Source organism: Orycteropus afer, unplaced genomic scaffold (genome assembly GCF_000298275.1).
Source record: "Orycteropus afer afer isolate SDZICR_OR568_19922 unplaced genomic scaffold, OryAfe1.0 scaffold00431, whole genome shotgun sequence".
Classification (NCBI taxonomy): Eukaryota; Metazoa; Chordata; class Mammalia; order Tubulidentata; family Orycteropodidae; genus Orycteropus; species Orycteropus afer.
This window is the reverse complement of record NW_006922018.1, coordinates 1,638,596-1,666,260: the sequence shown is the minus strand read 5'-3', so window position 1 is coordinate 1,666,260 and position 27,665 is coordinate 1,638,596. Positions and strand designations below refer to the sequence as shown.

The 27,665-nt window shown below is 43.5% G+C and overlaps 1 protein-coding gene across 1 annotated transcript; it reads left to right on the top strand.

The window, feature by feature from the left end:
- The first annotated feature begins 10,550 nt into the window (after nucleotides 1-10,550).
- On the top strand, nucleotides 10,551-17,097 carry FABP1 (fatty acid binding protein 1). Its single transcript, XM_007954098.2, has 4 exons — nucleotides 10,551-10,617; nucleotides 12,829-13,001; nucleotides 14,491-14,583; nucleotides 17,047-17,097. The coding sequence occupies exons 1-4, from the start codon at nucleotides 10,551-10,553 to the stop codon at nucleotides 17,095-17,097; spliced, it is 384 nt and encodes a 127-aa protein (XP_007952289.1).
- The last annotated feature ends 10,568 nt before the right edge of the window (nucleotides 17,098-27,665 follow it).

Below are 27,665 nucleotides of genomic sequence, written 5' to 3'. Positions count from 1 at the left end.
GAGATCCTGGATAAAGTGGGAGAAAAAAATGTGGAACAAAACTAAAAAAAAAAAAAAAAAACCATTTAAAAGACCAGGATTACTGGTTAGATAAAGAGTAGTAAAACCCCTGAGAATAAGGCCCTTAGTCAGCCAGGAAATGGACTCACTCCAGAGGTTTAACTCTCAGCCAGACAATAGACAGGACTACAGCTGAGTAACTACACCAGGGAATTTCACTCTTTAGAACAATCAAGCATGGGAGATCAGAAGGACAGAATTTGCACAGGGAGAAAGCTAAGGAGGCAGGAATGCATAGGTAAGAACACAGGGAAAGTGTAACCACAAAGAAGAAGTGAAAGGAGAGCTGTTACATTGTGGGGATTGTAAACAGTGTCACAAAACAAACTGTGCATGAACTATTGAATGTAAAACAAATCTGCTTTGTGAAATTTCACCCACATCACAATAAAAAATTAAAAGCAAAAAACCCTATGGAACAAGGGGCAAGGTTGTAGTCACTGCTTGGTCACAGCCAGCTACCCAGAGGTAGTTGAACCTGTGGGCTCAGGACCATAGTCGCAGAGGACATCAAGCTCAATTGGCATAACATACTACACAAATCATTGTTTCACCTTCTACTGTGGTGAGTAGCGACTGAGATCTTAAAAGCTTGCAAGCTGCCATCTAGATGCAACGATGGGTCTCTCCTCATCCAGAGCCAAGAAGAATGAAGAAAACCAAACATTCATGGAAAGAATCAGTCCTAGCGACTGGTATACCATCCTATCTGCCGCCTATATGACTATGAGACCAGAAGAAATAGATGGTGCTTGACTACTACTGTCAACCACTTGGAAGAGGATCTTTGTAGGAGATCCTGGATAGACAGCGGGAACAATGTGGAACAAAACTCAAAATCATTTGGAAAAAAAAAAAAAAGCGGAGAAGAGGTTTGTTGGCCCGATGGAGCCTGGTGGAACCACTGAGACTATGGCCCCTAACTCCCCTTCAGGTCTGGAATTGAATGCACACCTGTGGCTTCCAGCCAAGCAATAGACAGGCATACTAGTTAAGCATTTACCTGAGGTAGATACACTCCTTGAAGAGAACAAGCATAAGAGAGAAAGAAGGGCTGCTCAGGCACAGGGAGACAGCTCAGGGTGTAGGAGTGCATGGAGGGATGGACACAGAGAAGTGGTAGCTATCGGGAGGAAGTGGGAGAGGAGATATTGCATTGTGCTAAATTGTGGTCAATGTCATGAGACAAAGTGTATGTGATCTGCTGTATGGAAAGTGTATTTGCTCTGTAAATTTTCACCCAAATCAAAATTTAAAAATAATAATAATAAAACCCTGGACTCATAGAAATTAATAGAAAGAAAATAAAACATTTTTTGTATGTTAAAAAAAGAAAAACCCTAGGGAGCACAGTTCTACTCTGACACATTGGGTTGCAATGAGTCAGAATCGACTCAAAAGCAATTTAAAAAAGGAAAGAAAAACAAAACTTAAGCTACACCTTTAATAAATACAATATGGGAATAATAAAAGTTAAAAACATGACCTCTAGAGTTCAATAGCTTGGGTTTATATTCTGAAGACAGTTATTAACTTCTTTATGCCTAAGTTTTTGCATTTGAAAAATGGATATACTAATGCTCTGGTGGCGTAGTGCCTAAGGCACTTGACTGCTAACCAGAAAGCTGGCGGTTCAAACCTACCAGCCAGCCTTTGGAAGGAAGGTTGGGCAATCTACTTCTGTAGTGATACTGCCTCAGAAACCCAAGGAGGGGTCACTATGAGTCAGGACCGACTCGATGGCAGTGAGTTTGGTTTTGCTTTTATAATGCTTATAGTAATGTTTTGAGAATTAAATGAAATAGTACAGACAAAACACTTACTTGGTGCTCAACTAATGGAAGCTATTATTTCATCACTATGAATATAATGGAATTACTAGACTAGAATATAAATCGCCATTGGGTACATTGGTCTACAGATGTCAAAAAAGAAAGAAACCTCAGGAGGGCTTCATGAAGAAGAACTTCAGAGCTGAGCCTTGAGGGGAGCCAGTGGCATGGCTGTTTTTCCCCAAAAGGCCTGATGACTCATAGCTCTGAAGCAGAGAGAACACTGGGAGGGAATCAAGGATTTCTTGGAAGAGGTTTCTCTTTGAAGTGTCAGCCTAACTTTGAAGCCTACTAGACTAGATGTCAACCCTCAGGGGGTAAGTGACACAGGTCAAACAACAGTATTAGCTTTTACTGCCAAAATAGTGACCTTATGGACCAACCTTTTAGATAGGGTTGATGTTCTGTTGGTTACAACAGCCCACGACTTATCTCTACTGTCTGCCACATAATCGACAGCCTCTTTCACTTGACTGTGTCACAGAAAAGGAGAACTCACTGGGGACCTTAAAGTAAATCACAAGAAGGTCTCACTTTATACTATAAGTGGGATAACGGTAGTTCAGTGGTAGAACCCTTATCTTCCATGTGGGAAATTTGAGCTCCATTCCCAGCCAATGCACCTCATGCAGCTACTATCCATTTGACAGTGGAGGCTTGCATAGTGTTCTGATGCTAAACAGGTTTCATGGGAGCTTCCAGATTAAGAAAGACTAGGAAGAAAGGCCTGGTGACCTACTGCTAAAAATCAGCCAATGAAAACCTATTGAGCATGACAATCCACTCTGTATCCAGTCATGGGATGGTGTAGCTTTTTTTTTTTTTTTTCCATTGTGCACAGGTTACAAAGAATCAGGCTTAATGCATAGGTAACTAACAACAACATTACTAAAAGGTTACTCTGCAAAGGAAAGTTTTGTTCATTTAATACATTTTTTCTGTGTAGTCTGTGCAATGTGACTTCTTTTACAATGCAAACCACCACCCACAATTTTTGTTTGATAAGTTTGTACTTTTGCCCTTCCCCATAATGGGTTCGTAAAGTAGGCAAGCCTCTGAAGATGCCAAGAACTTTGAATGGTTCCTGAAAGCAGGTCTCACTTTAGGTGCTGAACTGTTACAGGGGAGTTCCACAAGGAACTGACAATATGTTTGGAGAGACAGAATAGGCATATGTGAAATAAGGCTGAAGACTATTTTTAAAAATTTTTTGTTGAAGTATATTGTTATAGATTGAATTGTGTCCCCCTAAAATATGTTGTGAATCCTAGCTTCTATGCTTGCAGATATAATGTTATTTGAGAATGGGCTGTCTTTGTTACATTAATGAGTTAGGATTAGTGTAAGATATAAAAGAGATTAAACAGAGCAGAGATGGGGAAGAGAGATCCCAAATCACATAAATATTGCCCGGGAACAGAAGTTCAAAGAGACCTTCCTCCATAGCCTACAAAGAAAGAAAGCCTTCCCCTAGAGCCAGCACTCTGAATTTGAACTTCTAGCCTCCTAAACTACGAGAAAAATAAACTTCTGTTTGTTAAAGCCACCCACTTGTGGTATTTCTGTTACAGCAGCACTCAATAACTAAAACATATGTATATCTTGAAATATTACCAAAAGGATTTAAAATAGCATATAGTAAAAGTACAAGCCTCCTAGAACCAGTGGCAAGGCAGACTGGGCTGATCTGAGCTCTTCCCACAGCCCAGCTAAATATGTAGGTTGAAATAGAATAGTTTTCCAAATATACAGCTGAGATCACAAGAGAGAAAGGAAATCTCCAGGTGCCAGGAACACAAAGGGAACTAAAACTCAGTAAGAGGTGAGCTGAGGCTACGGCACCTGCAGATGTTGCCAGACCTGGTCATAGACCCAGATACTCAGGAGTTTGGCTGTTCATGACCACATGGAGCAGGAGAGGAGGGCTCAGGGCTACAAAAGATACAAAGTAGGAACTCAGATGCCTGGTGGGACATTTGCACTGTCATCAGACCAGAGACTGGGTGGAAATTCTACCCAGTAGCCCAGGGAGATGGAAAGGAGCCTATCCTCAAGCCAGGAGATTGGTCCTGGGCTGGCGATGCCTCTGGGACACCTGGTAGAAGCACATGAAAAATGCTCTGATCCCCTCTTACATGAGCTTCACATTTACGAAGGACCTGACAGCTGACCCAGCTCTTTCATAAGACAGGGATTGTTGTGACCATTTAACAGATGAGGAAGTGGAGGCTTGGCAAGGCTGAGTGACTTGTCCAAAACCACACACTGGGTAAAAGGAGGAGCTTAGACCAAACTCAAACCCTTCCTGTCTGGAGCCCTGCCTCTAGCAGAAGTATGAGCTCAGGGAGAACCTCCTTCATTCCAAATACCCAGGAAATAGACAAGCTGGCACCTGGGATCAGACACAAGTGTAGAGGTGCCTGGTCAGAAATAAATGCTAGTCACATCCTGCAGCTGCAAGTCACCACTGTCCTGTGCCTCCATGGTCCTCATCTGAGTAGGATCAGGAAAGGAATGTCTAGAGGAGACCAGAGAAGGGCAGAAGACTTGGGCTGATGAAAATCAGAAGCTGAGTTCACAGATGACAGCCTCCCCACCCCCGCTTGAAGTCACTTGAACTTTGTCATTGCAATTAAACTTATCTCTCCTTGTGTTTGCTCAACTTATGGGCAGGTGATGTCATTACCCTCTCCTGCTTTTATGGAAAACTACTCCTGAGTACAGTACTCATTTTTGAAATGGCCACTGATCTCTCACAAAAATCTGACCCAAAGGAGGTCACTGGAGGTTGTCTAAGAATTGTTGTGTATAGGATCAGGAGAAGAGAACAGTCCGGATGTCTGTCGTCTCAGTCTACCTGTCTCTCTGAGTGTCAGGCTGTCCATCTGCTTCCCCTATGAAGCAGCGAGCTGTCGGGGCCTCCCAGGCTGTCCCAGGCCCTTGACCAACCTCAGAGTGAGTCACATCCCCAATGCTGTTCTGAGTCTGCAGGTATTGCAGGAATGGGATAGGCAGGACACAAAGGACCAGGCAGAAGGATCCACAAGGAATCTGCTCACAGGCCCTACTCTTCCTGATCCAGACTTCCCTAGAGGCCACTGGGATTGACACTGACTTGCCCTATGGAGAAACCTTCCTGATCCTCCTTCCCAATCATCTCCATAGACCCCAGAAAGTCACATCATGGGACATGTCATTTGAAATCTGTGATCAAGGGGAGAAGGTCTGGATGTGGGGTCTATATGTGTGAGACAGCATGGTTTGTCCTCCCAAACTGAGCATTCAAAGACTAGGAGTGTAGTAATGATCTATCCCCCCATCTTCCTTGGTGATTACTTCATGGGTTTCAGAGTATAAAGTTTCTAAACTTCCCACTTAAACAAGTTTTTACTGATTCCCTCCTTGATGAGTGTTTATGAGCTCTTTAGGTAGGTGTGGGTGAAGTGGGGTGGGTGAGGTCTCAGATATTGACTTTAATTTATCCTTGTGTTCAACCATTACACAGACTTACTTCAGCTGTTAGCCTTGGCTGTAGGTGGTATGTGTAACCCAAATGTCATTTTAGATCTAGAAAATCCACTTGAATTCCTCCAAAGCCCTGCCTAAGAAAGTGGGAGTAGCTCTGGTAGCATAGTGTCTAAGGCATCTGACTGCTAACCAGAAGGCTGGCGGTTCAAACCCACCAACCACTCCTGGGAAGGAAGGTTGGGCAATCTACTTCTGTAGTGACACTGGCTCAGAAACCCAAGGAGGAGTCACTATGAGTCGGGTCCGACTCAATGGCAAACAACAACAACAACAACAAGAACGTGGGAACCCCAGAGGAATACTCTCCCATGAACACTGCTCCCTGATACTGTTTCTTGGTGTGCTGACTCAGCAACAGTACATCAATCTGGAGATGAAGCACGGCCCTTCATCTTTCCCACTTGCACACAGACTGATTCGCACATTATATTTTACTGAAACTTTTGAGGCAGTTGGGGAAGGAGTTAAGGAGAGATGGATGGGGCTTCACTCTGCAGCTAACAATGAGCTTTAATTCAGCACTAGCCTTTTGAGAGTCCTTCCTGCTCACTGCTACTGGGGTTGTCTTAGTGACCTGTCACCCAGCTGTCTCTGACTAATCATCTCCTCACTGCCTGCTGCATTCGTCTCTCTGGAGGAGGGAGGAGAAAGAAACCATCAGGCTTCTCCTGGTCTTGCTGCACAGCAGTGTGGCCCTTCCCCTTGGCCAGCTTGGCTCTCAAGGACACACAGGTCTTGGGTCTCTCTCTCCTAAGCAGCTTATCCAGTAACTCAGACACAGACACATCACACACAGTTTTCTCTCACAGGAATTCTGGTGCTAGCTCTTAAGACAATCGTTTTTACACATTGTTCTAAACCAAAACCAAACTCACTGCCGTGGAGTCGGATCCAACTCAGCGACTCCTCCTTGGGTTTCTGAGGTGGTATCATGACAGAAGTAGATTGCCCAACCTTCCTTCTGAGGAGTGGCAGGTTTGAACCGCCAGCCTTCTGGTTAGCAGTCAAATGCCTTAGGCACTATGCCACCAGAGCTCACTACACATTCTTACATACACAAAAACAAAAACTCAACATCCCACCTAGAGGAGGACAGGGTCCAGTGTGACCTCTTCAATACAATGAGACACATTAAAAGAAATATGATAAAGGCTCAGGACAAAAAGTGGGACTGTGAATGAACATATCATACTTTGAGCCACTCTACTCTTATCTGTTCCAGTGCTAGAGCCTTTGTGGTGACTACAAGCGGCCATAAGTTCTCAGCATACAAAGTCCACTCAACTTTCTCCAAGACAATTCAGACCTGTGGCCTGAGATGTATTTTGTGTTCTGGGCACTGTCAGGCAGGCCAAGCAGGGAGGCAGAGCAGAGCACACCTGTGTGCTGGATGGGAAAGTTTGTTGGTGGCAGAATCTGCATGACTATACATGCTCAACTAGCGCTCTCTGCTGCCACTGCTCAGGAGGTAGTGATCTCTCCATCACAGGATGTATCCTAATTCCACCTGTCAAGGATGCTGGAGAAGGGCTTCTGGCATGGGGCGTGAGGGCAGATGACTTCTAAGAAGACTTCTAAGGTGACTTGAGGATAAACACATCCAAAACTCCGGAGATTTTGGAGATTCTGTGCATGGGACTGGAGGTAATAGCACCAGGGCTGTGCTGAAGTACCTGTGTTAGTTCCATGCTCCTTATACTTTTCTTCCCCCTTGCATGACCCCTCAACCCCACTTGATGCCTGACCTGACCTTAAGGACTGCCAGGCTCCCAGAGTAACCCAGCAAATTTCCAGAGTTTCTGGTACAGAGGCAGGAGGGGCTGCCAGTTTGGCACATGGTCAAAGGAGGTGGTTAGTCATCCTGATTGTGATGCAAGTAGGAACAGAGAGGATCTGCCCTTCCAGGCAGGGGAGGGAGCTGTCCAGGAAACAGAGAACGTTGCCTGGAATTTCCCACCACTTCTTGGGTGAAAGCTAGAATGAGGAGAAGAAGGAGAAAGAATGAGGGAGAGTGGCTGGCTCTCATGACTAGGGCCTCACACTTTGCCAGTCTACTCACATCCTCTCACACTGGACTCTCATCAAAGCTGCAGGCCATTACATAGATTCGCATGTGTGCACACATAAACATGTACACACATACACACCAACTATAGTGACCCACTGCTGTTGAGTCAATTGATAGCATAGTGCCTAAGGCACTTGACTGCTAACCAGAAGGTTGGCAGTTCAAACCCACCAGCCACTCCTTGGAAGGAAGGTTAGGCAATATACTTCTGTAGTGATACCGCCTCAGAATCCCAAGGAGGGGTCACTATGAGTCGGGGCTGACTTGATGGCACATAACAACAACAACAACAACAACAACAAATGATCCATAACTCTTATTTGCCTTAACAAGTTGCTGGGATGGGAAGCTATGCCACTAGTATTTAATATCAGCAAGGCCAATTATGGTAGCCATGCTTCAGAGGCACATCTAGACTAAGACAGACTAGGAAGAATGGTCTGGTGATCTACTTTCAAAAATTAGCCAATGAAAACCTTATGGGTCACAATAGGGCATTGTTCAACTAGCTTGCTTTGGACGCATCATAAGGAGGAATCAATCGCTAGAGGACAACATCATGTTTGGTGAAGTAGAGGGCCAGTGAGGGTGAGAGAGACCCTCAGTGAAATGGACTGGCACAATAGCAGCAACAATGGACTGGAACATGCCCATGATCATGAGGATGACACAGGATTGGTTGATGTTTTGTTCTGTTGTACTTAAGGGCGCCATGAGTCAAAGTTCACTTGATTGCTGGTATCTGTATCTATTATTACCTTTTGATGACTTTTATTTGCTGAACCAGCATTGGTTGAGTGCCTGCCATGTGTCAGGTATTGGGAATACCAAGGTAGGATCCCACAAAAAGAGGAATAATCCCAGTAGGCATCGGAATACAGGTATTTGCAAAGTACTCTACAAGCCCAAAGGAGGGTGTGGTTAGCATTCTTTCAGGGAGTCAGCAGAAGTTTTCATAGAGGAGATGACATGAAACAGGAAGACAAAGCAGAGCAGGGCAGAGGGAGTCAAACATACATAAACAGGAAGGTGTGGACACTCGGTGTGTTCTGTTGGCCCTCAGACTGGGGCTATGACCTGGAGGAGAAAGAAGGCAAGGGAATGAGGGTGGAAAGGAAGTCTAAAGATAGGCTGCAAAGTTTTTGCAGGACTGGTAGTCCCTCTAGAAGTGTAGGCAATGGATATGAGAATCACATTGCCCAAGCCAAAAATTCAAGTTCACCGTGAGAAAAGTGCAAGTTTTTTTTTTTTTTTTTTTTTTTTAATTGTGATTCGGGTGAAAGTTTACAGAGCAAATTCACTTTCCATACAGCAGTTCACATATACTTCATCTCATGACATTGACTACAATTTACCCCAATGCAACAGCTTCCCTCCCATTCCTCCCGATAGTCACCTCTTTTCTGTGTCCATCCTTTCATACACCCCTGCCCCCTGAGGTATCTCCCTGTGCATAAGCAGCCCTTCTTTCTCCCATGATTGTTCTCTCCAAGGAGTGTATCTACCTCAGGTACATGTTCAACTCTTACGCCTGTCTTTTGTTTGGCTGGAAGCCACAGGTGTGGGTTCAATTCCAGACCTGAAGGGCATCTAGGGGCCATAGTCTCAGTGGTTCCACCAGGCTCTATCAGACCAGCAAACCTGGTCCTTTTTTTTTTTTGTTTGTTTGTTTGTTTTGAGAAAAGTGCAAGTTTGTTGTTGTTAGTTGTTGTCGAGTTGGTTCCAACTCATGACCACCCCATGAGTGCAGAGTAGAACTGCTCCATAGAGTTTTCAAGGCTGTGAGCTTTCACTACCTCTGAGGCACATCCAGGTGGGCTTGAATGGCCAGTTGAATGGTTCAGTTAGTCCAGTGCTTAACCATTTGCACCACCCAAGGACTGCAGATACTCCTAAGGGATAGCAACCATGGCCAGGACAAATAAACCAAAGCTCTCATGGACCATCCAGACCCTGGTCTCTGGTGCAATGGGCACCACAGGAAGTATACATCTGGAAGGATGACATGTGTCCAGCTTTATTTTAAACTGTCTCTCTAACCACGAAATGGAAGAGGCCTGAGGGATGAAGGTTGCAAGAGAAGAGACTGATATCAAAGTCCAGACAGAGAAGGGAGAAAAACATTGGAGGAGATGGGAAGTGGGGAGTGTGAGCAGCTTCAGAGGTAGGAAGTGGAGACTTGGGGAAATTGCCAAGTTTCTACTCTGTACTTCATGACAAACAAGTGTACCCCTTAAGGTCTCAGGAAGCACTACTATGCTGTCTCCTCAAGACAGTGCCTGTCCTACAGAGGGGTGACCAGGCAGCTCCACAAAGCAAAACTCCCCAATATAGAACCCCAAATTTCTTGTCACTTCCTTCTAGTCAGGGATGGGAACAAGTCAACAGGTATTATCTTCTTTCTTTCCCTATCTTGTCTCTGCCTAATAAAATACATCTCATTTTCCACAACCTGGTTTAAATAGTTTACACTTGCCCTTTAGTACTTACTGCTATTAGGCTGTAAAAGGGAGATTTATTTGGACTGTGGAAGAGCTTATAACCATCAAGGAGGAATTCCCAGAATATAAAATAGCACTAGGAACTGATGACAACTCTGCAGAAATTAAGTTGGTAGAAAAATAAAGAAGGGAAGAGGTAATAAAGATATATGAATAAATAAGGTGTGATTTTGAAGTTAAAGGCATTCTTTGGTATCCTTTGATATATATGTGTGTATATGCTTGTGCATTTGTGTGTGTGTGCATACATATACACATACATGCACTTTACCAAAGGGAGTCACAATAAAAGCAGCAGGGCCATAGGGCTGTGCAGTTGATTGACACTCATTAGCATTTTCTGAATTAGAGCAAACCTCTGCAGTAACCAGCCTGTTTATTATCCCTGACCATTGCTCTCAGGAGTTAATGTTTGAGCCTGGCCATAAAGGAGTTGACAGCAGCTGACCTGTGGCAGATATTGGAAGGGGAAGGAGCCTCCTATAAAACAGCCCATGCAGAGCAGCCCAACCCACAGAGCTTTGTTCAGATCAGCCTTGTAGAAGGAGCCTCATCACCACCATGAACTTCTCCGGCAAATACCAAGTGCAGAGCCAGGAAAACTTTGAGTCCTTCATGAAGGCAGTCGGTGAGTCCTGGACTGGTACCAAGGCTGTGGGTCACAGCAACAAGGATCTGGCCCCATAGGAGATACTGGGATGGGAGAAATCAGGCTACATGCAGACCAGGGAGCACTTTATTAACTTTAGTGTTCACTTGTGGCTTGTGCTAATACTGCAAGGTCACCCTGTAGGCAAGTAGAAAGAGCACTAAACTAGGGGTCTGGTTGGACTGATGTCCTATCTCTGTTGTTACCTCAATGAGTGATCTATTCATTTGTTCATTCATTCATTCATTCTATCTTCTAAACAACATTGATTGAAAGGCCCATCAAAAGCTGGGTGCTGTGCTCAATAATGATGAGAGAAATAGATAACAATGAGCCACATTTCCAAGGAGGCCACAGTTTAGTGAGGAAGAGAAGAAATAAGTGTGATTAAGTACCTCCTAGTCACATAACAACAACAACACCCTTCTGTTGTCAGAAGGGATCATTCCCTTGGGAAGGATATCATTGCTCAGCAAAAAAGAGGAAGACCCTTAACAAGATGGACTGACACAGTGGCTGCAACAATGGGCTCAAGTACAGCTAGAATTGTGAGGATGGTGCACAACCAGGCAATGTTTCATTCTGTTGTACATAGGATCACTGTGAGTCAGAGTTAACTCAATGGCACCTAATGACAACAACTCTATTCTATGTGCTGACTCTGTGCCAGGCATTATGCTAAGCACTTAATATGCAATATTTCATTTAATCCTTACTAAAATCTGAGTTAGGTACTATCATCTTCTCATTTTGTAGCTGAGGCAACTAAGGACTAGAGCTCTACATAACTCTGACCAAAGTCACTCAGGTAGGAGGTGTTTGAGTTGGGATTTGAAATAGGCACTGATTCTCAGAAACCCTGCTTTAACCCCATATGCCTCCCAGAATCATGTACGGGAGGGTGTGGTGCTCACAGGAGGGTGTGGTGAGACCTCTTGTGGTTGAGGCCTGGTAGTAGTAAAGATGAGCCTTGAGTTGAGCCTGGAAACAAGAGCAGGTGTTTACTAGGTAGACTGGGGACAGGAGGTATGATCCAGGTGAGGGAGTTTAGTGACCAGCTCCTGTAAGGCTGAGCCCTCTCTGTACCTTTGATATGTTGATCTTGTGAGCACCTGCTGCAGGAAATCTCTCCCCATTACCACAGCTCCAGCCTCAGTAAAGTACTGTTTACTACTGGCCCAGGGTTGATGTCAGGGCTTTGTTAAAGGTTTCTCCCTGACACCCACACTTGCCCCACTACTAGGCTCTGCTTTGAGAGCAGAACTTTGAGAGCAGAGAGAGCCATAAGTAGGAAAACCTGAGACTTAGAAACTTTCTCTGTGCCTGGTTCCTCTCATCCGTATGAGCACACTCAGATTTGTGGGCCAGATAGTCCCCTGGACAGTCCCCAGGGAAGGTAAGAGCGGCTTCATATCTTCTTCCCTAAGAGTTGTCTTTGTGTCTTGGCCTCTCACCCCAGAAGTGGAATTGGAGACAGAGTGTGTATGATAGGAACTATGATGTGTGAGCCTTGAGGAAGGAAGTCCTGGGGCCAGGTTCCAGGGAAAGTTCCCTCACCTGGATCATACCTCCTGTCCCCAGCCTACCTAGTAAATACCTGCTCTTGTTTCCAGGCTCAACTCAAGGCTCATCTTTATCACTACCAGGCCTCAACCACAAGCGATCTCACCACACCCTCCTGTGAGCACCACACCCTCCCGTACATGATTCCCCAACTTTTTGTGAGCAAAGGGGCACAACGTGACAAGGGATAGTGCCATGAGGGAGAAAGTTGGGGAAGACTGCAAGTGCAGAGAGAGGAAGTACATGGGTGACATGAGTGTGATGGATGAAATGTGTATATTCAAAGAGCAAAGTCTCCTGGCATTAAATATGGAAGAAGTGAGGAAGTAAAATGAGAGAAAACCAAACCAAGCTGCTCACAAGAGGAACAATTCTCCAGGCCAGAGGAGTATCCCTTTTAGAAATTAACTGGAAAGATAGCAGGCAGGTCAGGCCAGGCCACTGCCCTTCCCTTTCAGAGGCTAAAGCCCATGTTCCCAATAGGACTATAGGAAGTGCCTCATGGCTGCTGGAGAGAACCACACCACACCCACACCCTCTTCCCTCCAAGACACAAAGTTTCTGTTTCCTACCACCTCTTGCAACTCCCACCACTACCATCTCTAAGTATCAAGTGGTTTCCACTAGGTCTTCCTGATGACCTCATCCAGAAGGGGAAGGACGTCAAGGGGATGTCGGAAATTGTGCAGAATGGGAAGCACTTCAAGCTCACCATCACCACTGGGTCCAAAGTGATTCACAATGAGTTCACCCTTGGGGAAGAGTGTGAGCTAGAGACCATGACTGGTGAGAAGGTCAAGGTAAGACATGCCCCTCTGCTCTGGAACTTTCCCTGGAACTTGGCCCCAGGACTTCCTTCCTCAAGGCTCACACATCATGGTTCCCGTCATACACACTCTGTCTCCGATTCCACTTCTGGGATGAGAGGCCAAGACACAAAGACAACTCTTAGGGAAGAAGATATGAAGCTGCTCTTACCTTCCCTGGGTACTGTCCAGGGGACTATCTGGCCCACAAATCTGAGTGTGCTCATACGGATGAGAGGAACCAGGCACAGAGAAAGTTTCTAAGTCTCAGGTTTTCCTACTTACGGTTCTCTCTGCTCTCAAAGTTCTGCTTTCAAAGCAGGGCCTAGCAGTGGGGCAAGTGTGGGTTTCAGTTAAAAACCTTTAACAAAGCCCTGACATCAACCCTGGGCCCATAGTAAACAGTACTTTACTGAGGCTAGAGCTATGGTAATGGGGAGAGATTTCCTGCAGCAGGTGCTCACAAGATCAACATATCAAAGGTACAGAGAGGGCTCAGCCTTACAGGAGCTGGTCACTAAACTCCCTGACCTCAGCTACCACATCAGTAAAAGGGAAAAATCACCTTTACCAGACTGAAGGCAGTAGGGCACCATTACCTCCTCTGAACTGCTTCAAGATACGGAATGAGAGCTGGATGTTGGCTGTGTGAGAGGTCAGCAGGCGATACCAGAGAAGTCCAAGCATGGGGGGAGGTGTCAGTCATTGGGGACCTCTCTCCTTCCTTCAGAGAAGCACACCCCAAGGAAGCAAACACCAGGGAAAATCCATCTTCACTCCTCCCCCAGAAAACTTTATGCATTGTCTCAACACATTTTGTTTTTTCCTTCTTCTGATCTCTCTTTATTTCTGCCTCTCCAGATATAGCATTACAAGTCAGGAAATCTGTGACAAATTTTAGGAGGGAAAATCTCTTGATATCCCATGCTGATGGAGTGACAGTAAGGGGCAGGTCACCATGTGTTCTACCAGGTCCTTTTCCAATTGTTCATTTTGATGGAACATTTTTTATTTCGATGAGCATCTTCTGCTCCCTACTGGGTCTCTATTTCATCTCTTCCTGGATGTATTAGGCTTGGAAAAGAGCCCAAAATAGGAAAGATAAGTTTTCTGGAGGAAACACTATATACTGATGCAAAATATGTGTTCTCTCTGCTGGCATTCTGGATTTGACCACTACCTCCCTCCGTTAGCTTGAAGAATTGAGATTTTACTCAATTTTATTTTAGTGTTTGTATTTGAGACCATTTGGATGTCTGATGCTTATTTCTGGATACAAGCAATAAAGAAAAATTCTGACAAAAAATACCCTAATATTTTCTTTGGTTCTTAGAGAGAGACAATAGAAGAATTGGGGATGTGTGAAGATGGGCACATTGGTTGTTGTAAGCAGAGGTCCCTGAAGGGCAGGCAACCTCATTAGCAAGTCCCTTGATCCTTTTCCAGGCTCCTCTTCACATGCCAACTCTTCTGTCCTCTGCAGGCAGTGGTTCATATGGAAGGTGATAATAAACTGGTGACAACTTTCAAAGGCATCAAGTCAGTGACCGAACTCAACGGTGACATAATCACCAGTGTAAGTTGGCACTCTCATCTTGTGCTCCCAATACTTGAGGAGAAAGAGTGGGTGGAGGATGAAGAGCAGTCCCAGCCCCTACTCTATCTTTTCTATTAGGAAGATCTACTACCATTTACTGAGGTTCATATATGCCAGGCGGTTTCCACACATCATCCCCAATCTTCCCAACATCCCCAAACTTTATAAATAAGGAAACTGAGACAACAAATAACCAGGGAATGCAGACCCAGAATCCCTTATCAGCTAGGTCTGTCTCACAGGGCTGCCATTCACAGCTGTGTACTATATAACCCCAGAGGAAACCACTTACACTATATTTACAATTTTACAGCAGATGCCAATAAGGTGTCTTAGTCTAACAAAACCAGTGCAGTGTACTAGGATAGTTTTCAAACAGATAGAAGTGAAGTATCTTGAGGAAGGGGAGCCCTTTTCTAATCCACCTAAGGCACTAGATATGCTACAGCAGCCCAACCTGGTATATTTTCCCCACCTTTCCTCAGTTCCTTTAGGCTGGCTACCACTTTCATGATGGGATCATACCCATATGGATGGTTTAAGAGAGGTGCTTGGTAAGAGGAGGCACAGGGTTGTGCAGCACCATCCGCACAGCCCACCCCCTACAGTCTCCACTGGGACGTAGCCACAAGACTCACTCACCAACAGGAGGCAGCAGTCCCCTCATTCAGCAGGTATCAACTGAGCCCTCCTGTGGGCTTCAGTGATTCTTGCAGCAATGTTTTCCATTGACAAAGCACCCACACCAAAGGAAGGCTTTGTTTGTCCAGAAGTGGGCTCCATCATTGCTTTTCCTGTTTTATAACATTGCCATAATTATTAGCCATAATCCTGCCCCTCTTGACTCAGCACTAACCAAGAAGCCATGGAGGCCTCCATCTGCCCTGTAAGTCCTGGACATTTAATTAATACCTGTGCCTGTTTGGCATTTATAAGGAGAATCATATTTGTGATCATTTTATAAGCAACTTATGAGTCCTTGGGTGGCCCTAATGGTCAAACACTCAACTACTAACCCAAAGGTTGGCTGTTCAAACCCACCCAGATGCATCTCAGAAGGACTGGTGACTGCTGCTGATAGGTCACAGCCTTGAAACCCTATGGAGAAGTTCTTCTCTGCAGCACATGAGGTCACCATGAGTCAGAATTGATTTTATGGCAACTAGTTTTGTTTTCGTTTTTTATGAGTCTGGCGCTCTCCAGTTATTCAGTCGTCCTTGGGGTCAGCAGTCTGCCACCCTGTCCCAGATTTGGGGTGAATTGTGCAGTGTTTCTCCTATAGTTATGTCCTCCTGGCTCTTCTTTGCTCCCAGAATGTGCTTTAGGAAGTAACAGAAGGTAAAGCACAGTCCTTAAGGTATGTCATCACCTTGTGCAAGTAGAAAAAAATCCCTCAACTAGGGAGAGTGTGGAAGTCAGCTGTGAAACATGCGGTGCCCATCCACCAACCCAGCATTCACAGCAGAGTAGGAAGAGGTTAGCCTGTCCTCTATTCAGTCCTGCCCAATGCCCTTCCATATGCCCCATCTCACTAGTTTTCATCTCCCTGTGAGGGAGGCAGTATAAGGGATTTTATAGACAGACTGACTCATCCAAGACCACCCGGCTAATAAGTGTTAGAAGCAGGGCTAAAATCCAGATCTTTCCACTCCGTTTTGCTGCTGGAAGCTAAAGGATTCCTTCGTTTGTTCTGACAACATTTCACATCATTACAGTACTCCTGTTCAAGAGAACCAGCAGAGGGCAGAGAGGAAATAGTCCTCAGTAACCACAAAGCTGATGGATCCAATATTTCTGTATGCTTCACAGCTTTGGGAGGAATATTATGGAGTACCAACTACACTTCCGGTTGAATACCTAGATATTACCATGCACATGTATCCTTGGTGCTCAACACATGTATGGCACATAAACTTACTATCAGGTTGAATCTGACTCACATAGGACAGAATAAAGACCCTATAGGACAGAATAGAACTTCCCCATAGGGTTTCCAAGGCTGTAAATCTTTTTGAAAGCAGATTGCCACATCTTTCTCCTGTGGAGCAGCTGGGTTTGAACCACTGACTCTTTGGTTGGCAGCTGACTGCTTAACCACTGTGCCACGAGGGCCCCTTGTTTGGTACATAGTAGGTGCTAAAGAAAACATTGAGAAATTGGACTGGATTAGATTGGATTGGATTAGTTGGTCTTGCTGTAACAGTCATTAATGTGAAAAAGAATTCAATAAAAGGCAGGAGACCTTTCCACATGAGGAAATGAAGTGACAAAGACGTGACATAGGATTTTAGACAAAGCTGCAACCATTCCTCTGGTTCTACAGGAAACAATAATTTTTGAGTTGTTTCACATGTTAGCATATTTGGGGCTATTTTGTAGAGTTAATTAATTTTTAAAATTGAACATCAGACTAACATCTTTTCTTTCTTTTCTGGCTTTCAGACCATGACATTGGGTGACATTGTCTTCAAGAGAGTCAGCAAGAGAATTTAGACAAGTCTGCATTTCATTCTTTTACTGTGTAAAAATAATATAATAAAGTGAACTTTGTTTTAAAAACATGACTTTTTCTCAATGGCTTTTCATTGATGGTGATATTGGTATCAATGAGCATTGGTAGCCTATTATTTTTGTAAACATTGAAAATTGGCATGCTGTACCCCAATGGGTTGATCTGAAGGGCAGTTTTCAACCCTGAATGCAGACCCCAAGTTAGCCCACTAGTGTCCTTGGGAGGAAAGTGAGGGGTGGCTGGATCTGTAGAGCAGTCCAGCATTGTGCCTTCCCAGCCTGCTGCAGGGGCAAGAGGCTGGAGGCAAGTGAGGGTGAAGTGGGCTGGTTTTGAGGGTGGTTCCCATGGGGCCAGAGAGCAAGAACACTGGACAGGCAAAGGAGAGCTACACCAGAGCACTCCTGCAGCAGCCCATACACCAGTGAACACGCACAAAAATGGCAGACACTGGCCCACTAACGGAATATTTCTACCTCCAGTGAGGAGAGCTGAGGAAGGGTTTCAAGAGAGGCTCCAGATGTGGACAGAGGAAGCTCGAGTGTAAGTCCCCTCCACCTGGGCAGAGGCAGGATGTAGGAGAAGGGAGAAGGATTTCTCTGAACACTACATTTTGCCAGCTCTGTTATGTGCTTACACCTCACACATCCAAAGAGCTGCCATGCTCTGGCTTTTCTGCCTTCTTATATCTTTCAGCAGCTAGAACTGTGCCCCACTTACAATAAACTCTCAACAAAGATGTCTCCATAAATGAATGAATCATTCTCATCTCCACCTCCTCTTGTCCCACTTCTAGAATTGAAACTCCATTTCTTTCTGCTTGGATTGTTTCAGAGGCCACTTACAGCATCTCTCTGTCTCTTACTGGCAAACTTCCTCAACTCCCTAACAGTCATCTTTCTTAAACAAAACACTTATCATCAAGGATTCTATAGGATAATCCTGATCAAAAGAGGGAAAAATGAGGAACAGAATTTCACATTCTCAACGGAATCCAGATTTTCTGGAGGCACTGAGGCTGGATGAGGCCCCCAAATAGTTGCCTTGAGATAATCTTTATCCTTAAATCAAAACTATTCCCTGAAGTTTTAGAACCACAAAATGAGTATTTTAATTAATAAGGTACATCTGCTTTGAGCATGTGCTCTTTAAAAGCATTATCTATGTGAGATCAAATTAACAATGGAAACTCAAAAGGTTGCATGGGAAGCTTAGGAGATATTGAGTTTGTGATAATGGTGGTGGCATAATGTGGAAAAGGATAGTAAGAATGGTAGCACAACTAAAAGAATGTAATCAATGTCATTGAATTGCACATGTAGAAATTGTTGGAACGGTGTATATTTGGCTGCATATACTTGCATCAAAATTTTTAAAATTTCTTTAAAAAAGCACTAATTATGATGCTTCCCAGTTCCTTGCTTAACACATACAAGTCAAATTCCTAAACCTGGCATTCAAGTCACTCTATCAGGGATTGGTGAATGTTTTCTGTAAAGAGCCAGAGAGTAAATATTTTCAGCTTTGTGGGCTGTACAGTCTTGGTCACAGCTACTCAACTCTGCTATTATAGTGCAAAAGCAGCTATAGCCAGGACACTAACAAATGGGTATGGCTATGCTCTGGTAGCATAGTAGCTAAGACACTTGCCTGCTAACCAGACGGCTGGCGGTTCAAACCCACCAGCCACTCCTCGGAAGGAAGGTTGGGCAATCCTACTTCCGTAGTGATACTGCCTCGGAAACCCAAGGAGGGGTCACTATGAGTCGGGTTTGACATAACAACAACAACATGTTACAAAAAAACTTTATTTAGGGGCACTGAAATTCGTATAATTTCACATGTCACAAAATCATATTATTCTTTTCTTTTTTCAGCCATTTAAAAATCTAAAACCCAGTCTAACTCAGACATTGTACAAAAATAAGTAGTGGCCAGATTTGGTCCATGGGAAGATAAGGCAATCTGCTTCCGTAAAGATTTACAGCCTCAGTGACCCAATGTGGGTCACTATGAGTCAAAACCAACTCAATGGCAGTGAGTTTGGTTTTTTTGGGTTTTTTCAGCCATTTAAAAATCTAAAAACCATTCTAACTCACATATTGTACAAAAATAGGTAGTGGCCAGATTTGGTCTATAGGCTAAAGGTTGTCAAACCGAAAATAAAATGAAACAAACCCCTTCCCATCAAGTCAATTCTGATGGCAACCCCATGTGTTACATAGTAGAACTGGTCCACAGGGTTTAGGGTTTTCTCGGCTATAATCTTTACAGAAGCAGTTTGTCAGGTCTTTCTTCCACAGTGACACTGGGTGGGTTTGAACCACCAAACTTTAGGTTAGTTATTGAGTACAAATGATTTGTGCCACCCAGGGACCTCCTAGGTTGCCAACCCCTGCTCAGTTATAGCCTGTCCCAAAGCTTCTTTTCCACCTCACCTAGATTCATGCCCTTTCTTATAATACACATTTCAATCAATCTAAACATCTTGTTCCCCTCACAGTTTAAGCACTGCTACCTTCAAGAAGTCTTCCTAAATTATTCAGCTGAAAGCACTCTTCCCTTCCCTCTGTTTTTTTTATCTGTACTAGTCTTTTGGAATAAATTCTCCCTGCCTTGCATTATGGTATTCTCCATATGTTTGCTTCTCTTTCTCCCATCTAGACAGAGTCTTGAAGGAAAGGAGGACCATTAGCTGGGGAATTAAGACAGACTTAAGGAAAGTACCTCAACACTTCAGTAAGAACTCAGAATTGGCAGATATTGGGGGTGGGGGGGAATAGAACACTAAGATATACCATTTACACACATACAAGTACAGAAAAAAATTCCTGATCAGCTAAAGAGCTAAACAAATATATATTGTTGTTGTTGTTGTTGTTATGTGCCGTCGAGTCGGCCCCAACTCATAGCGACACCTCTTTGGGTTACCGAGGCAGTATGTAAAATGTAAGAAATAGATGTGACGATTGATAAGTAACAAAGTATAGAAGACTTTCTTAAACACGATGCAAAAAACTTGTAGGAAAAGACTAGTAAATTTGACTTCCTCAAAATTTAAAATTTTCTATGAAAAAGACACCATATATACAGTTAAAAAAGAATAAACAACAATGTGAGAGAAAATATTTGTGACTTACACAATAAAGGGGTAATAGCCGACTCGATGGCAAATAACAACAACAACAAGCCTGAATATAAAGACTTTTCCCAAATGAATAAGACCAGCAAATCAATGGAAAGGTGGATTAAGTACATCAATAGGCAACTCACAATATGAAATATGCATCTTACTAAGCAGGAAGGACATAAGATGAGGTACCATTTTAAAAATCAAACTTTGTTGCGGTTGTTATGTGCTGTTGAGTCAGACCCAACTCATAGCGACCCCTCCTTGGGTTTCCGAGGCGGTATCACTGTGGAAGTAGATTGCCCAACCTTCCTTCTGAGGAGTGGTTGGTGAAAATCAAACTAATAAAAAGAAAAAAGACTGATAACATCAAGTGCTTGCAAGGATATGAGAGAACGTTTCTCCTCTTCCATCAGTGGTGGAGGTGCAAACTGCCACAGTCCCCCTGGAGCACAGTTGGACAATAGCCATTCATATTTTCAATGTGGATCCCCTAATACTTAGTAATGCTGCTGCTGTATGTCTTCTCAGAGGAGTATAGACACATGTGCACAAAGAAGCATGCAAAGAATGAAATAGCCAAAAACTGTAAACAAATGCCCATGAATAAAAAAAAGGTTAGATAAACTGTAGTACAGCCATACTCTCAAATAATCTCCAGTAGATTAAACTGAATGGGATTAATCTATGTGTATCAAGATAGACACAGTTCTGAAACAAAATTTAAAAAAAAAAGAAAAGAAAAATTTCAGAACAATATGTGTAGTATTTGGAAGGAATGTTGGGCAATCCACTTCCATAGTAATACTGCCTCGGAAACCCAAGGAGGGATTGCTATGAGTTGGATCCGGCTCCACGGCAGTAGTCTCGTTTGCATTTTGTTTATGTACAGTATAATGTCACTCGCATACATTTTGTTAAAAAATAAAACAAAATTATTTATACACATGCACATACATATATGTGAACATGTAGAAAAGGTCTAGATGGTTAGAATACACGATAATTCCACCAGGAATTGAGTGGGTAGGCAAGAGAAGCTTTTTGCTGGAACTCATAAGACTATGGTCCCAAATTATCCTTTGGGCCTGGAACTAGATTCACTTCCATGGATTAGCTCTCAGCCAAATAGCAGAAAAGTCTACCCCAGGGAGATGCACCCATCTACCCCAGGGAGATGCACCCCTTAGATCAATCAGCCATGAGACATCAGAAGGGCAGCATTTGCATAGAGGGAAATCTGGACAGACAGGAGGCATAGATAAGAAGGACACAGGGAAGGGGTAATCACAGGGAGGAGAGGGGAGGAGAGCTTTTCACTGTTGGGATTGTAATCAGGGCGTGAAACCAAATGTGCATGAACTGTTGAGAGTAAAATGAATCTCCTTTGTAAATTTGCCCCCAAATCAGAATAAAAAATTAAAATTGAAAAGAGAGCTTTTGCATGATTTATATTGTTTGAATCTTTTGCAAGGAACAAATTTTGTAGAACCGTATATTTATTAATGACCAATGAATTTTTGAAAAACAGATGATTTAAAGTAAAACACATTGGGCTTGAAGTCATGTTTTTAATGAACTAGTACATGATTTTTTGGACCTCAGCTTTCTCATTTGTAAAATGAGCAATACAATTTCCCTTGCTTGCTCGGCTATTGCGAGGAGCCCATGAAACGATTCAAGCTAGATGTCATCTAAATAAAACGTGTCATTATTGTCTTCCTCAAATTCCTCAGGAAACTTACATTGGATTTGACATTCAGACCATTAGCTGAATTTCAGTTGAGCCCAGAGAAACTAACCTGAGAGCACTAAGGTGGCCTAGAGAGGAAAAGATCTTTACTTCCTAGCATCCAGCTGAGAAGTGGTGAAACTGAGGGTCTTTGACTCTCAAGCCAAGTAGTAAAGTCATGAAGAAACGTCTTTTCCTCAGCAAAACCTCCAAAGATTTGACAAAATTTCCAAAGTTTCCTCTTAACCAGTTTCTTCCCCTAGAAACAACTCTGGGTTTTGAAGATTATTTCTATGCTTTTGCCTGAAATGAAGATTAATTTTAGATGCTAAATTTGGATCTTGTAGAGATACCCAGAGAATGTTGGGCCTAAAGTCTTCTTTAAATAAATTGAATGAACCGCTGTTGGTAGTATCAGCTATTTTTACCCTCTGGTAGCATAGTGCCTAAGGCACTTGACTGCTCACCAGAAGGCTGGCGGTTCAAACCCACCAGCCACTCCTTGGAAGGAAGGTTGGGCAATCCTACTTCCGTAGTGATACTGCCTCGGAAACCCAAGGAGGGGTCGCTATGAGTCGGGGCCAACTCGATGGCACATTACAACAACAACAACAGCTCTCTGCTGCTCTGGCCCTTGATCCCTCCCTGCCTCCTCTCTGCCTGCCCTGTGAGCATCCCACCAACAGAGGGCAAGCCTTCCCTACTAGTCCATTGTTTGGCAACTAGCCAGTTTTGGTGTCTAAATCCACACAAAGTAGAAATTTCTATTTTTATCTTTTTCTTTGACTGCTAGTAGAATAAAGTGATTTGTTTTTAAAATCTAATTTTGTCCATGTTCAATTTCAGAGCACTTTTTCTATATACATATATATTAGGGCTCATGCTGATCATACCATGACTTTTTTAGTATTTCTTATTAGAAAGCCATACAGTCATGGAATTAACGATATCTACCTTCCACAGCCTAACCACATTCAGTCAAAGACAGGCTTGTCAATGTCAAACCAAAGATACAATGATCCTTGGGAGAGTCACAGTCTAGTGGGGAGACCAACTCATTCCCTATAAAGGCAGCAGGGTGATAGGTGCCATGACACAGATATGTACAAGCTCCAGACCCAGCCTGCAAAGGGGGTGAGGCTGTTGCCTAGAAAAAAAATCTCAGTGGAGGTGATGTTTTGGCTGGCTCCCAAAGCATCCGAGGATATTTGTTTGGCCAGGAGGTGTGAAGTTAAAGTAGTTTTATAAGACATGAGGCTGAAAAGGGACAGAGTCTCTACCATGGATATCCTTTTACTCTAGTTAGGAATTTAGACTTGATCCTGGAGATGGCATGGAATCACTGAATGGTTTTCAGCTATGAGGGTAGCATAATAATGAATGCCTTGTAGAAAAATTATTTTGGCCACAGTGGAAGACCAATGAGAAGGGCCAAGGCTGAATACAGAGAAGCTGTAGCAATTGTCCAGACAAGAGATGTTGGGACTCTGAACCAAGGTAGTGCCTGTGAAGATGGACAAAATGGAAAGGTTCAAGAGCAATTAAAAACTAGATTCAATGGTATCTAGTAACAAGATATGAGAAGTGCATTAAAAAGATGTATTAGTCCAGGGTGTAACAGCAAGAAACCAGGCCCACTCGAAAGCATTTGTTGTTATTTGGTGCTGTTGAGTCAATGCCAACTCATAGTGACCCCAAGCAACCCCAAGTGACAGAGTAGAATTTCCCCATAGAGTTTTATAGACCGTAATCTCTACAGGAGCAGATCACCAAGTCTTTCTGCCATAGAACTACTTGGTGGGTTTGAACCACCAAGCTTTCAGTTAGAAGCATAGTACTTAACCATTGCACCACTGGAGCACCTAATCAAAAGTGTTTACATGTTAAGAATTTAATGAAAGGACTTTTTACAAAGATGTGGTTAGAGTAAAGGGAGCCAACAAGTTAGGTAAGGCCCCAAGGACTAGCAACAACAGGAAGCCATTGTCCCTGTAGGTCTGAAGGGTGAACTGGGAAAGCCATTTAACAGGAGCAGAATCCTGCTTAGACAGGGAGGGAGCAGAGAGGATGGAGTTCAGTGCAGAATGACGCCCCTGCCTCTCTCCTAGGAGCTCTGGTAGCGTAGTGCCTAAGGCACTTGACTATTAACCAGAAAGCTGGCAGTTCAAACCCACCAGACACTCCCCGGAAGGAAGGTTGGGCAATCTACTTCCGTAGTGATATTGCCTCAGAAACCCAAGGAGGGGTCACTATGAATCAGACCTGACTCGACAGCAGTGGGATTTTTAGTTTGGTTTAATCTTTGTGGAAGCAGACTGCCACATCTTTCTCCCAAGGAGAGTCTGGTGGATTTGAACAGCCAATCGTTCAGTCAGCAGCCAAACACCTTACCACTGCACCACTAGAGTTCCTTTTTGTTCTCTTAGGCTTCTCCAAATGGCAAAGTCTGACTACCTTCACCTCTGGGGTCACAAACTAAGAGTGTATTCCCAAAGAAAAGCAGGGACTCCTCCTTCTCCAATTCAGAAGGATCCTGGCTTGGGTCACATGCAGTGATATGCTGGAGGCAGCCAGAGGCAGTTCCCAACTGGACCATCAGCCTGGTAGCTTGACATTGACCATGGTGAGAGTATTAATGCTGTGGGAATGCTACAAATCAGGACTCTTCTTAACATTCTTATTAAATAGTTACCAGCACACCATTGACTCTTGGCCACCACTGTCTCAAGAAATGCTGTGCTATCTAGCACTGCTATAACAGAAATACCACAAGAGGATGGCTTTAACAAATAGAAACTTGTTTTCTCACAGTGTTGGAGGCTAGAAGTCTGAAATCAGGGCACCAGCTCTAGGGTAACTCTCTCTCTCTCCCTCTTTCTCTCTCTCTATCTCTTTGTCAGTTCTGAAGGAAGGTCTTTGTCTCTTTTGAATTTCTGCTTCTGGGCAATCTTCATGTGTTTTGGCATCTCTCTTTCCCCCATCTCTGCTTCTTTCACTTGCTTGTTTAATCTCTTTTATATCTCAGAAGAGATTAATTTAAGACACATCCTATCCTAATACTGTCTCATTAATATAACGAAGATAATCCATTCACAAACGGGATTATAACCACAGGCATGTAATTGTTGTTATGTGCCGTCGAGTCAGACCTGACTCTAAGCAACCCCTCCTTAGGTTTCCAAGGTGGTATCCTTACGGAAGTAGATTGCCCAACCTTCCTTCCAAGGAGTGGCTGGTGAGTTTGAACCACCAGCCTTCAGGTTAGCAGTCATGTGCCTTGTACACTATGCTACATAGAAACAGGCAACCACAGGCATAGAAGTTAGGATTTACAAGACATGTTTTGAGGGTACAGAATTCAATCTATAACACTGGGTTATGTGCCAACCTGTACTAGTAGCCATCTAACAATCTCATGGTACAGAAGAGTATCCTAGAAAGACCATTAAAGACATCTTTGCTCAAACCGAGGTAAAATTTGCACTTGAACATTTTTCCCCTGAAGGCCAAACAAGCCTAAGACCTCTGTTAACCTCCCTTCAGACTAAGTAACCCATCCACTGCACCACCAGTATATTAACAAATACACATCAGATATAGCTGCTTGGATAAATTAGTTGGGGTTAACCTCCCTAAAGGACGGTCTATTATGGTACTATTATCAGAGGCAGGGAAGAGATGCTAGATTGAAAAGATAAGCCACAGAAGCCCATTTCAGGGGCTGAAGGAGAGGGAAGCACTGAAATAATGCCCCATGTCTCTGGTAGCGAGAGAGAAGGTGAGGTGGTGTTTTAGGCATCTAGTGCTAATATAATAAAATAGATATATAATAGAAATACTACAAGTGGAGGGTTTTAACTAATAGAAAATTATTCTTTCATAGTTCAGGAGGCTAGAATCTGAATTCAGGGTGCCAGCTCTAGGAGAAGGCTTTCTCTCTCTGTCAGCTCACAGTTTAGAAGGGAGATTGTTGCTTTTTTTCAACATTTGTGGGCCCTTTGTTCCTTGGAGATCTCTTTGTGTCTTGGCATCAATCTTCCCCTGGGTCTAGGAGGTTCCCAACACAGGGATGCTGTGTCCAAAGGATGTGATCCGCTCCTGGCTTTCTTTCATGGTGCTAGTAGGTCCCCCCTCCTCTCTACTCACTTCCCTCTCCTTTTATCTCTTGTAAGATAAAAAGTAATGCAGGCCACACCCCAGAGAAATCCCCTTACATTGGATCAGGTCTTATTACATTAGATCACATCATGGGGGATGATTCCATCATTACATTACTGGCACATTGTATCATGATGTAACTGTCAAATCACTGAGAATCATGGCCCAGCCATGTTGACAAATATTTAATTCATGAAAAGCAGGGAGCACAGGTCCGGAGGGAAATGATAAACTTAGCCATAGACATGTTGAGTATGAAATGCCTAAGCACCTACTATGATGAGTAAGGCAAAATCCTTTCTCTCAAGAAACATGCTCTGATGAGTCAGGTGGTAAATAAAGTGCAAATAACTGTCCTAAGATGTCCCTGGATGGTGCAAATGAGTAATGTGCAAGGCTGCTAACTGAAAGGTTGGAGGTTCAAGTTCACTCAGAGGCACCTCAGACTTCTTACCTCCAGACTCTAAGATTATAAATTTGTGTTCTTTTAGGTCACTAAATTTGTAGTAATTTGTTACAACAGTAATAGGAAACACACAGCTTTCAGGTATCTTACACAAAACACCTCATAGCATCTGGGAAACTCTAGCACTGTACTTGAACCAGGCTGCTTTCAGGCAAGATCATGTGAGCTGGGGTGGCCGAGGCTGATAAGTGAAGACTGAGTTCCTGCCAGAGTTAATGGAAGCATATGGTGACCTGTTGTTATGCTGCATACTGTGTTTCTCTGAGATTGATGAGGTACTCTGGGACCAGGCAAGACTAAGTCATGTGCTGAGCTCTCCAGCCTTGTTTATTTAACACTGAGCCAGAAGGGAGCAGGAAGCTTCCAGAAGGGCTGTTTAACCTCATGCACTGGGTGGTATCATCCATAACTCTGCACCCCTTGAGTCACAAGTTTGCACCTCTGACTGCCTTCAGAAACATTGCTGTTTACTCTGCTGTGTGCCTGAACTGATTTATTCCTTTCTGTGTCCTTTGGAGAAGTTAACCCCAAGTAATTTAACCAAGCAGTTATATCTGATGTGCATTTGTCAATATACTGGTGATGCAATAGACAGGTTACCTAGTCTGAAGGGAGGTAAACAGAGGTCTTAGGCTTGTTTGGCCTTCAGGGGAAAAATGTTCAAGTGCAGATTTTACCTCAGTTTGAACAAACATATCTTTAATTGTCTTTCTAACTATCCCTTTTGCTATTCCTATATATGTATTCCTATTTTCTTAATAGATTGACAACACTATAAATTAATGTGTTCTTCTAAAGTTAAACCATTACCATAGCGTAAATATTTCCACCATGACCAATTCCAATGTGACACTGATAAACACAGGGTTGGGAAGAGGTGCTACTTGCCTCTACCCTTGACCTTTTAATGGAGAGAAATCAAACCAAACCAAACTCTTTGCCAGGGAATCATAGTGAACACCACTGGGTTTCTGAGGCTATAAATCTTTACAGAAGTAGATCACCCCATTTTCCTTCCATGGAGCGGCTGGTGAGTTTGAACCGCTGACCTTTTGGTTTGCAGCTA

Bases quoted from the DNA above. Each gene is read 5' to 3' on its own strand.
- FABP1 (XM_007954098.2), top strand. From the start codon at position 10,551: ATGAACTTCTCCGGCAAATACCAAGTGCAGAGCCAGGAAAACTTTGAG. The intron at 13,002-14,490 runs GTAAGACATGCC...TGTCCTCTGCAG, and splicing joins TGACTGGTGAGAAGGTCAAG to GCAGTGGTTCATATGGAAGG. The intron at 14,584-17,046 runs GTAAGTTGGCAC...TCTGGCTTTCAG, and splicing joins ACGGTGACATAATCACCAGT to ACCATGACATTGGGTGACAT.